Source organism: Ornithorhynchus anatinus, chromosome 20, assembly GCF_004115215.2.
Source record: "Ornithorhynchus anatinus isolate Pmale09 chromosome 20, mOrnAna1.pri.v4, whole genome shotgun sequence".
NCBI classification, from domain to species: Eukaryota; Metazoa; Chordata; class Mammalia; order Monotremata; family Ornithorhynchidae; genus Ornithorhynchus; species Ornithorhynchus anatinus.
Window position 1 is genome coordinate 6,462,141 of NC_041747.1, and position 12,472 is coordinate 6,474,612.

A 12,472-nucleotide genomic window follows, 5' to 3' on the forward strand; every position below is an offset into this window, starting at 1 on the left:
GGGACCCTAAAAAATGTGTCAATGATGGGACTTAATCTTCTTTCCTGACTGCTGCTCGGTTTTTCTACTCCACATACACTGTTGCAGTCAAAGAGGTCACAGAAGAGAGATCTTGGTTCAGGGGTCAGTTGAGATCAAACATCTGTGGACTTTCTCTAGACTCCACAATCTCAGAACCTTGGAGGGAAAGGGCCCAAGGACAAAGCTTCTTGTGCAATTTCTGGAACGTCCTGAATTCCAGGCAGGCCAGGAATTCCACCCGAAGCGCCTACCACAAGGATCTCTGGATACTTCTCCTTGCAAAACAATTTGAATCAGACTCTCCAGAGGAGTGAGCGGTGAGTCAATGAAAAAGACACACCATTTCACAACAATAGCAGAGGTATTTGTTAAACGCTTACTATTTCTTTTTTCATCGCATTTGTTCATTCATTCAATCGTATCTATTGAGTACCTTGTGCAGAGCACTGTATTGAGCACTTGGGAGAGTATAATACAATAAACAGACATTCCCTGCCAAACTTATAGTCTAGAGTCTACTTTGTGCCAGGGACTGTTCTAAGCACTGGGGTAGATAATAATGTTGGTATTTGTTAAGCGCTTACTATGTGCCAAGCACTGTTCTAAGCGCTGGGGTAGACACAGGGGAATCAGGTTGTCCCACGTGGGGCTCACAGTCTTAATCCCCATTTTACAGACGAGGGAACTGAGGCACAGAGAAGTTAAGTGACTTGCCCACAGTCACACAGCTGCCAAGTGGCAGAGCTGGGATTCGAACTCATGAGCTCTGACTCCAAAGCCCGTGCTCTTTCCACTGAGTCACGCTGCTTCTTACAGTTCACGTCCCATTGTTTCTGGAGGCCAATGCCACCGTGCAGCCAGTTGTGGGGCAGGCTTTGGGAGGAGGCTTTCAATTACAATCCTTTTGGAACAGAAAAACGCTCAGAGAGAGGGAGATTCCAATGAATTCCTTCCCACTGGGAGAATTCAAACTATAGCATGCATCACAAACACAACCTGCCTTAACTAAATACATTTTCGGAGATAGCATATTCCCTCACTATTTCATTGATAAAAAATCACCACCCAGCTGAAAAACATTTTCTAGAGAGCAAAGACGTTGAAATGGAATTCTTTTTGCTCTTAAAACATCTAAATTCAATAATCCTGTGGTGTCTGAGTGAGAAAGTGCTCTATGCGAACATTTTCTGTTAATATGCCAAGACACATTCCACGGAATTTGGCTTTACCTAGCATAATTCATAGTCTACATATTTAAGAGTAATGAGCTGAACAAATATGATCACTTTCCTCCTGAACCTCAAAACACATTTGCTACAGAATAATATATTTACTCTTTCAGATGTATGCTTACTCTTCAAGGCACAGCAATTGATTCGGAAGCTACCTGCGGGTCAGGGACTAGGTCTGCATTCTCATCTGTGTATTTTTTCCCAGTGTTTAGTACAGTGCTTTGAACAGAGTAAGCACTTATTAAATACAATTCTTATTCTCGCTCTAATCTGCACTTCCTTTGGCTTCATCTAGGAACACCGGCAAGAGTCCAAAACCACTTTAGGCTGGGTGGCACATGCATTTCACCTGATATCCCCAAGCTTGCTAAAATATCCTGCCCCTATTCTGGGACAGGGAAAGATGGACTGAGGAAGGAAACAGAAAGAGAGAGTTTTGGCAAGAGGGGTTAGAAGGCAGAGTCCAAATTCAGAACCCAACAAAACCCTGTCAACTGGGATAAGCAATCCCCCTTCCTGGGTCAGAGACATGGTTCATCCGGCCCCCTGACCTTTTTTTGCTTCTGCATTATTTACATTCCCTCTAGAAAATGGAAGCATAAGGACTTACCCTACTCAAGAAAAGGAAGTCACTTGAATTCCGTGGGCACCAGATTGGAGGCTGGGAGCGCCAAGGACAGCCTAGCTTCGCTCTGCCGAGTTCCAAATTTCAGCCTTCAGGTCTCCTGAGGTGCAAGATCAAGAGTGGATGTGTTTTTTTTTTTAAACGGCATTTTTTTTAAGAGCTTACTATGTGCCAGTTGCTGTACTAAGCACTGGGGGAAAAGCAATCAAGTTGGACACAGTCCATATCCCACACTGGACTCCCAGTCTTTAATCCCCATTTTACAGATGAGATAACTGAGGCACAGAGAAGTGAAGTGACTCACCCAAGGTCACACAGCAGACAGGTGGTGGAGCCGCGATTAGACCCCGGGTCCCGCCGACTCCAGGCCCCTGCTCTACCCACTAGGCCTCGCTGCTGCTCCCGTGTGTAATAGGACTGCACCTCTGTCTCTCTCTTGCCCTCAACACCTTGCTTAGGTAAGTCCTCCCTCCTGACTGGAATTCCCTCCCCCTTCACAGCCAGCAGACCACCGCTCTCCCAATCTTCAAAGCCTTACTCCTCCTCTAGGAGGCTCTCCCTGACTAACCTCATATTCCCCACCCTCTTTGCCCTCCCTTCTGCCCACCCAAGCACTTGGGTCTACCCTCTAAGCACTCTGCTTTTCACCCCAGTCACACAGTCCTTTTGAACTATCTTGAAATTCTGCTACTTACCCTATCTGCAATTTATTTTAATGTCTGTCTCCCCCGGCTAGATTGTAAACTTCTTCAGGGCTGGGACTGTGCATACCAAACTCCATTGCATTGTATTGCGCTCTTCCAAGCATTTAACAGCTATCTGCACACTGTAAGCACTCAATAAATACCACTGAATGATTGACTGACTTTCTTTCATTGCTTTGAGAAGACCCGGTGGGATTCCATTCCCTCAAATGCTGAAAACGCCCAGACATCAGGGATATCGGTTTCATGTTTGGTGGGTAGGCTGCTATCTCTAAAAGTGCAGGTAATAATCATGATAGTCCATAACAAAGAACATGATTATGTGCCAAGCCCTGTGCTGGGGTAGATAAGAGCAGACAAATGCTGCCACTTGTCTGCTGTGTGACCTTGGGCAAGTCACTTCATTTTTCAGGGTCTCAGTTACCTCATCTGTAAAATGGGGATTGAGACTGAGTGTCCCAGGTGGGACAGGGATTGTGTCCAACCTGATTTACTGGTATCTACCCCAGAGCCTTAAACAGTGCCTGTAACATTGTAAGTGCTTAAATACCATTAATATCATTACAATTATAGAAGATAAGCAGAGCGGTCATCCACCTAGACCCAAATGGAGCTCACAGTCTAAAAGGGTGAGGCGGGGAGAAGTTTTTAACCCCCATTTTACAGAAGAGGGAATTGAGGCAGAGAGAGATTCAGTGACTTGCCCAAGGTCACATAGCAGACAAATGGCAGATTCAAGATGAGAGGCCAGGTGTCCTGACTCCCAGGCCCGCATCCTTTCCATGTGGCCACACTGCTTCTCCTAGGTCTAAAGAAGGAATGTACAGGCCCTGCTCTTTCTGCAGTGAAGGCAGAGTTTTGCCAGCAAGCTTCCAGGTCTTGTCCCAGGGTTCAACTTGAACCCCTGGGGTCCTGGACTGGCAGCCACTCCGCTCCCAAGGCCAGTCCCGCTCCCACCTTGTGAGAGGGGGACTGAGCGCCTCAAAGCTCTGCTTTGGGTAGTAAAGCATAAGAACCGCAGCTGTCACAGAGGGAAATCATGTCACACTCACAGATTCCCTCCCAACGAGGGGCCTTGAAAAAGATTAAACTCTTTTGCACACAGCCTGGAGAAATGGCATGGCTTAGTGGAAAAGAGCTCAGGACTGGGATTCAGGAGAGCAGGGTTCTAGGCCTGGCTCATTCACTTACCTGCTGCATGGCCTTGGGCAAGTCACTTAACATCTCTATGCCTCAGTTTCCTAATTTGTAAATTAGAGATTAAATATCTGTTCTCTCCCCTACCCTAACATAGGACAAAAGACTGTGCCTGATCAAGCTATATTTATTGAGGACTTGCTGCATGCAGAACACTGTACACTAAGCACTGAGAGTACAACAGAATTTTTAGACCAATTTCCTGCCTACAATGAGTTTACAATCTAGAGTGATCTGACTGCACCTTAGCTACCCCAATGTAACAGTGGGGTAACAAGCCACTTTGGTGGTTTAACAAATGCCACAAGCATTATTATTACGATGACAAAAAATACAGCAGAGCCAGCTCAGGTTTGGCTTTCACTGTCATTTCAAAATTCTGGGTCACTAAAATAAAACCTTAGGCTCTCTCCGTCGGTTTAGGATCAGTACAGTCCTCTAGACTGTAAACTCATTAAGGGTAATAATAATGATGGTATTTGTTAAGCGCTTACTATGTGCAGAGCACTGTTCTAAGCGCTGGGAATAGGTCTACCAACTCTGTTATACTGCACTCTCCCAAACACTTAATACAGAGCTCTGCACATAGTAAGCACTCAATAAATACGATGACTGGAGATACCTGGTCGAATAAGTGGAGTGTAGGGGGAAGAGTAGGGGACTGGTGTAATATAGACAGTCCAAGGGCACAATACTGTCCCCAGTCAGAAAGTGCGCTCCGTGGTGGAATTAAATGAATTCCAGAACTCCATCTCAGATAGAGGTCGTCCTTGCCCAAACCAAGAAACATTTCCTAAATTCAGCCCTACCCCCAAGTCCCCCCCACACCCTGGAATGAATGAATGAATGAGCAGCTTACCACTTAGGTCTCCCTTTTCAAGTATCAGAAAGAAGTCAGTCCCGGAGCCTGGGAGGAACCTTTTGCCCAGTGAGCAGACTCCGATCCTGAGTGCTCTCAGCTGGATCCTGAGTGCTCTCAGCTGCGTTTTGTTGAGTTCATTCTCTCCCGGGGGGGGGGGGGGGTTGATTAGGGTCTGGTGCTCCCCACGACGCCTGTCAGCTGCTTTGGGGGATGAGGAAATCTCCACTTGGGGCCCTGTTAGCAATCACAAAGTGCAGAGCTGAGCAAGGGGAAAAAACATGTGAGGTTTAAGCTAATGGATCTCCTCTCCATCCGGCCCCTGCTAGGAAAGGGGGCGGGGGAGATTCTTGCATATGCCACCATTCCCCTGATATTGCCTGGATTGAGGCTGCTATTCTGGGGTTTTGGGTGGGAAGGAGAGTGACCTGGTGGAAAAGGCAGGTGTCTGGAAGTCAAAGGACCCGGGTTGTAACCTGGATCTGCCTCATGCCTGTTGTGTATCCGCGGGCAAGTTGCTTTAATTCTCTGTTCCTCAGTTTCCTCATCTGTAAAATGGGGATTTAATAGCTATTCTCCCTCCTACTTAGATTGTGAGCCCTGTGTGGGACAGGGACTGTGTCTGATCTGATTATCTCCTATCCTCCGCAGTGCTTAACGCATAGTAAGCCCTTAACAAATATGCAATTATTATTGTTGTGAGAGTGTGGTGGAGGCATAAGGCACTGCTCAGTTCCAGAGATGCTGGTGGAAGTTGTGTATAGACTGTCAGACTAAGCTATTATCTTAACACTCTTTTTAACGGAGGTGTCATCTTTTTCTTTTGGGTGTCAGGGGAGGAGATGGTGGAAGTTGTAAAGAGCAGAAAGAGTTCTGAGAGGGAAACAAGGTTCTATCCAAGAACCCAAAGGCAGAGCCAAGGACCCATCTAGAGATCCCCCATGAGATATAAGGGCACAGAGACAGACTGCCTTCGTTCCCAAAATTGTGGAAAACTTTCTTCATCACAAAGTACTTAAGGCAGGCTGTTGTTACAAATGGGCTTCTAAAAATACCTAAACAATCCTTCTGATAGATGAACCATTCTGCATCCCCTCCTAATAGTAATTCTGGTATTTATTAAACACTTACTCTGTGCCACGGCTTGGTATAGATATAAACTAAGCAGATCAGACACGGTTCCTGTCCCACATAGGGTTCCCGTTCTGAGGAGGAGGGAGGAGAGGTATCTTATCCCTGTTTTACAGGTGAGGAGACTGAGCCCCAGGAAGGTTCAGTGGCTTACCTAAGGTTCCTCAGAAGACCAGTGACAAGACTGGGATTATGACCCAGATCTCCAGACCCCCAGTCCTGCATTCTTTCCACTAAGCCATCGACTCTTTCAGCCCTGTCCTTATTGATTAGGCTGTGGAAAGCTGGGTCCCATTAACTGTCGCCTGAGGCAGACCACAGTCAAGTTGCTGAATATATCTGTGCTGCTGAACTGACACCAAGGGTCCATCAGAATTATTCCTTGAGAGACTAATTGAGTCAGGGAATGGCCCCCATAATGCACAGCAACTGCTGTTGACAATCTCCAAATGCAAGGAGGGGGAGGGGGATGGTTCAGGAAACCCCCTCTTCCTCTGCCCCTAGAAAAGGTCCAGCAGGGACCCCGGGATTGGGGGAAGTGATGAAGCATTAGTTCTAGCAGCTGCACCGACTCCCTGAGGTGAGTATTTAATGTTCAGTTTGCAGATTCTGAACCTTTCATATGGCTTCAAAATGTCCGCCTCTGGTATATTGACATCTTGAAGCTCAGCAGGCCCATGGTGCCATCCAGATCACACCCTGAAGGTCTACTTCCTTTCCTGGGGGCATCTGGCTTTCAAATGACTTCCCCCAAGCCCTGGCCAAGGAGTTTGCTGCTGGCTGTTCCTGGGAGGTGTCTTGGAAGGGGGAGGGAAAGAATCTGAAGTGACAAGCATTTGTCAAGTAACCAGGGAGATACCCAGAGTTGTTGTTACGTTCTGGACAGTTTGAAGTTGCTGCGAGACTCCTTTCTCCTCCCATAAAGAGCTGAGATTCTGAGATGTGGGAAAAGGCAGACACGGTTTCTTAAATGGCTTTTGCATCCAATAAAGCTACTCGACCTAATAAAAGTTAGGCCTGATTTCTAAGCAAGGTGACCAAAATGCATAGGGATAAGAGATTAAAGGGGAAAAAAAAGAGCAATAAGAAGGTATTGGCATATTAAGATTCATTTTCACTGGGCTAGCTTCAAGTTTTAAAATAAACCACAAAAGCCAAGGAGAGAAAGCAGGCAAAACAATGATTATGCAAGAGGAGGCGAAACCACCTTCTGTTATAGCCACTGGAGTCTTTCTCAGGTCCAGGGAAAATGGAAAATTCCAGACAGGAGATGGCAGGCACAGTCAGTCCTGATGAAATGTCCTTCCCAGAATGGCAGTGTCACAGGGCAGCTGACCTCCTGCATCTGAACTGTGGGGGGGATGGGGGCTGGGGGGAGAAGTTTTTCTTCCTTTTCAGACTCCCATGCCTTTTTCTGTCTCCCAGGCCCCTTTCTAAATGGCCCATTATGGTCCTAATGAAATTTTCATTTGACATTCAACTTTGTTCTCTCCAGCTCTCATCACATGAACAGTAATGACTCTTGCACTTAAGATTTTTCACTCTTAAGCACTCTTAAGGGAATTGAAAAAGCATGGCCTGGTGGAAAGAGCACAGGCCTGCAAGTCAGAGGATGTGGGTTCTAATTCCAGCCCCATCATTTGTTTGCTGTGTGAACCTGGGCGAGTCACTTAACTTCTCTGTGCCTCAGTTACCTCATCTGAAAAATGCAAATTAAGACACTGAGCCCTTTGTGGGGCAGGGACTGTGTTCAACCAAATTTTTTTGTATTTACCCCAGCTTTTAATACAGTGCCTAGCACACAGAAAGTGCTTTAACAAATACCAAATAAATAAATAAAATCCAGAAAAGGTGTTTTTCAAATGAATCTACGCTTCATATGGCCCACTGTGTTTTCATATCTACAGAGAGATGGTTCATTATTTTAATTACCGCACATAAGCTTTTGATATTCTGCAATGAGCAGATTATTCAGGAACAGCTTGAATGAGCATTTCACTCTCTTGGTTCACTCACTAGTCTGCGCTCCCCTGCAGATCCCAAGAAAATATAAAAATAAAAATAAAATCTATACCTTGCCTTGGTGAATATGTGGCTTGAATAATAATAATCCCCGTCTACAGTTGAGGAAACCAAAGCTCAGAGAGGTTAAGTGACTTGCCCAAGGCCACAGAACAGGCAAATGATAGTGCTGCGATTAGAACTCAGATCCCGACCCCTAAGCCTGGGGCCACGCTGCCCTTTCTTTTGAATTAACTGAAATCTCATGGCAGAGATGCAGCAATACTGGTGTAAGGAGGCGAGAAGAGCCATATTAGCGCAGACCACTGGTCCGTGCAGCCCAGTACTCTGTCTCTCTACAGCAGCAACAGGATGTTTGGAAGAACAGCGCTTGCCATCCCCACAGTTAGGGATGTCCCATCCCACCTCTCTTACTTTTTCCTCTAGGACACACTCCTGGATGGTCTCATTTTCAGATGGGAAGTACCACTCCCCATCTTCACTGGATACACCAGTGGCATCTGTCGCCTTTTGAGACCCATTGCCGTACATCATAAACCCAACGTGTCAGTCATTAGACATCCCCCAGCTGGGTACCTGACATTAGGTCCCTATTAATTCCATGCAGAAATCGGGATACAGTGATCAAGTGGCTTCACATGGATCTTTTCATGGCTTGGTTTGCACAGACTTTCCCGTTGGCCTGCTACGGTCGTAACTATTCCTAGAGAGAAATTGAAGAAAAAAAGGTAATGGATGATGTGTTGATCAAGGAAACATACATCCTTCTTCTCACCGCAGGGATTTGCAGAGTGAAGAAGTGATGAGGTCCACTCAAAAATGGTTCAGCAAGAAGTGAATTAAACAGTAAGAAAAAAACCCAACTGGACCTGACTCTTTCCATAGCGAGATGAGTTTGGAATATCTTACGTTTTATGATACCTGTTAAGCGCTAAGTGCCAAGGACTTTATTAAGCACTGGGATAGATAGAAAATAATCATGTTATGCACAGTCCCTTTCCCACAAGGGGCTCCCAGTTTAAGTAGGAGAAAACAGGATTTAATCCCCATTTCATATTTCAGGTAACTGAGGTGCAGAGAAGCTATGTGACTTGCCCAAGGTTCGCAGCAGAAAAGCGGCAGAGCCGGAATTAAAATCCTGGTCCTCTGATTCCCAGGCCCGTGACCTTTCCACTAGACCACACCACCTCCCATTGTCCCATTCTGTTCCACTGGCGAGAATCTTTTGGTTCTCATATAAACCTTTGCCTTTCCTGAAGCAAACATAAATCTCCCTGGGCATTCCCATCTGAAATATAGCTACATTATTATCCAAGTGCACCCAGTTTCATGAATAAGAAGGGAGAATATTTCTAGAGTCCCTTATTAAACTTCTCTGTGCCTCACTTCATCTATAAAATGGGGATTTAAACACCTGTTCTCCCTCTCTCTTAGACTGTGAGCTCCATGTGGGACAGGGTTGGTGTCTCATCTGATGGGTACTGTATCTACTCCAGCACTTAGCACAATGCATGACACTTAATAAGTACTTACAAACACCACCACAATATTTGTATTATTATTCACTAGAACAATTCTTTGAAAAGCTACATTTTGAAGATTCAATAACAACTCCAGCTCAATCCTGATCAAAGAGAGATTTATTCACAGAGCCTTTCAAATACAAACACAAAAAAGCACATATGTATTTTTTCTTTACAAAAAATGAATATTGAAATAATAAAAGTGATACAGCACAGTACGATAATGAGCTATAGAAAAGAATATCTGGGGCCGTTAAGTATTTCTCAGTCCTCATAACCCACCAACTGGGCTTTACTTCAGGGAAAGCAAGCTGCCCCTGGACTGCACTTCATAAAAGTACCAAAGACAGAGGTTACTTACTTGGGATAAAATATTGCATTTTTATGATAATGCTGAAAATACAGAGGCTTGATTCTAAAAGACTGAATAAGCAGTGAATACACAGAGAGGGAGAAGAAACTTTATGTAGAACGTACAAAATACTGATAGAGTGGCTTATTGGTCCATTTAGGTATGGGTACTTGAGAAAGCGGTAACACTGAATTTTAAACCACAAAATAAAAGAAAGCAAAGGGAAGAAATGCATTGCTAAATCTGTGCCACATTCCGTGTGCGTGCACGTTGTGTGTACGTAACGTGTGTGTCCGTACACGGGGAGCGTATGAATGTGCTTTCAAGAGTGCCACGCTGATGGGGAACCAGTGGGGCTTATGCCCCGCTTTCAAACTCAAGTGCTTCCTTCACGATCTCTGCCGGCTAAAGACGAGCATTCTCCTCCCGGCTGGGTGGCATCCTCCCAAGGCAGGCCAGCCAGGGCCATTGAGAAGACGCCCCCGTCTCCAACCCCTGACTTCCCCTTGGCCTTTGGTCCATCATTTCGCCCCCCCTCCCCTCCCTTCCCCAGCAATCCCCCTCCTTTGACGGTTCCCCTGACGTGCTGGACTCCTCCGCTCTGGTTTCTGGTGTGTGTCGGGTTAGGGAAGCGCCACCAAAGCCCCTTCCGGAAGGAGTTCTGCGGATGCCTCGGTCTCGCACATCTCGCTCGCTCCAACCCGGTCCTCCCCACGTCCTCCGGCGGCCTGCTCAGTACGGATACTGCTTCTGTTTCTTGCCCGAGAAGCAGGCCAGCCAGGTGCACAGGAGCATGGCGGTGGCCGCTCCCCCGCCAGTGCAGTAGTAAGCCCAGCCGATTTCACACTTCCCTAAAAACCAAGCAAAACCAAGAAACACCTGTCAGTCTGACTCCGGAAGGCTGTCTCCCACTCCACCGGCCGCCAGGTACTGCTCTGAATCAAACGCTTTGGCCGCGAACCGATGGTAGTTCCATACGAGATCCGTCAACGGACGCACAGTCTCTAAGACTCTGCTTTTGGGACGGAAAACTGAAGAAGACACACCGCATCTTCTTGGGAATCGGAAAATCGTCCAAATTCTTCTCTGCTCCTGCTTACTCTTTCATTCATTCATTCAATCGTATCGATTGCTTACTGTGTGCGGAGCACTGTACGAAGTGATTGGGAGAGTATAATACAATAAAGCAGGGCCCAAATTGGGACTCTGCTTGCTTTGACATCCTCTCAACCTAGAAAGTCACATTCCTAACCTCGGATTGTAAGTTCCTCCACTGGACTGTAAGTTTCTCAAGGGCAGGGATTGTGTCTTCCAACTTTACTGTACTCTCTCAGGAACACAGTACAGTGCCTGGCACATGGGAAGGGCTCAATAAATACTACTGATTGACTAACAATTGTCTTCACATATGATCTGTTTAATTGTTTACTCTCTTTCCTAAGAGTTATTCTGTGTCAAGGCACCTCGATAAGCACCGGGGTTGTTACGAGATCATCATTTCGGAAACGGTCTGTCCCCCAAAGGGGAGGGAGAAAAGATCCATAAGTCCCCATTTTACAGATGAGAAAGCTGAGGCCTGGCAAGGTGAAGTGATTTGCCCAAGTTCACTCAGCAGACCAGCGGCAGAGCTAGATTAGATCATCAGTTTACTTCTCTTAGTTCCCCAATCCTAGAGAAGTAATCCACCAGGGAAGACGGTTAGGCAGCAAGTAGGCTGGACTGGAGAACTCTTCTCGAGACATCAGTGAGACGTCTGATCATCCTGAGGCTCATAACGGGGAAGCACACCAGTGGCTTATTAATTACAGAGTGCTGCCTGATACATCACCGCCTGACCTAAACGAGCAAGGCATTATGTAAACAGCAATATTTCAGATTCTCCAGGAGCTATATTGTTAATTAGCGTCCAGCTACGGTAACGGATCACCTTTGGCTCCCGCGTTCCAAAGTCGAGAAAAATAGCCTCCCTCTGTGAAGACAGGCAGCCCATCCCGGTCTCGGAACAACTGCGGTGTTCTCGGACAAAGGGGGAAGAACACCCGGTTCTGCTCTGGCACGTGCTTATCGTGACCCAGTAGAATTAGAGGGGCTTCTTCCCCCAGACGTGAGTCTGTTTGGCTAGTGCCAAATCCACCAGTTGGCACAAATCAATTTGATGTAGGAAAAAAAGTTGTGCACGCATATGTGACAACAGTCAGCGTGTGTTGCTGCTACATTTCCCAGCTTCAGCCTCCGCTTTTACCGTACTGCTCCAAACAAGGCTCTGCATCCTTGGCTCTTTTTGCAATTTATGGAATTTGGTGCAATAACGTAACAATGAGTGACAAGGGTATGATGCATTCTGTGAGGAAAATTGTGAATCTTGTGGGTATCCGAGCCATCTAGCTCCTGATCCGTGAATGTCCATCGAATCAATGGCAAGTGTAGGTTGATTTTCCTATAACGTAACGTTCTTCTGAGAACATGATGCTGCGTTTCAGAACTGGTTATTCTGGTGACAATGAAGAGAGCAGGCAGGTTTCTCCCCGGAACCAAAGTACAAGTCTCACCTTTTGTGTCCGGACACCTAACTTGACACAGACATCCTCTTCCTCCCTTTCTTTTCCCTCTCCCTCCTCCTTCCTTCCCCACCACCCCCCCCCCCCCCCCCGATAATTCCAAGCAACCCCAACTCCCCACCACCGGATAGCTCCAACTTTGGCATCCTGTGCAAGCCAGATGTGAGAACAAAGATCCCAACTGAGTTCTCTGGCAGCGCCCCCCGTACTATAATCTTCCCCTGGCAACGTGCACTAGTGCTGTTTCC

The 12,472-nt window shown here is 46.5% G+C and overlaps 2 protein-coding genes across 3 annotated transcripts in view; both read right to left on the reverse strand.

Annotated features, from left to right (window-relative positions):
* The window catches only part of PROSER1 (proline and serine rich 1), a 90,183-nt gene extending 81,723 nt beyond the window's left edge, over positions 1–8,460 (reverse strand). The window contains exons 1-2 of one of the 2 annotated variants that reach the window (XM_029048310.2): positions 8,368–8,460; positions 1,864–1,978 (exon numbers count right to left, since the gene is read on the reverse strand). The gene's annotated coding sequence lies outside the window, so the exon portion shown is untranslated. Of the gene's footprint in view, positions 1–1,863; positions 1,979–4,638; positions 4,741–8,367 lie in introns of those variants that run through there. The other variant, XM_029048308.2, reaches the window with a different exon arrangement.
* Positions 8,461–9,413: 953 nt separating this feature from the next.
* The window catches only part of LHFPL6 (LHFPL tetraspan subfamily member 6), a 108,786-nt gene continuing 105,727 nt past the window's right edge, over positions 9,414–12,472 (reverse strand). Inside the window, exon 4 of the mRNA XM_001512017.4 lies at positions 9,414–10,517. Within this exon, the coding sequence (XP_001512067.1) occupies positions 10,399–10,517 (119 nt within the window). The 3' untranslated portion in view covers positions 9,414–10,398. The remainder of the gene's footprint in view (positions 10,518–12,472) is intronic.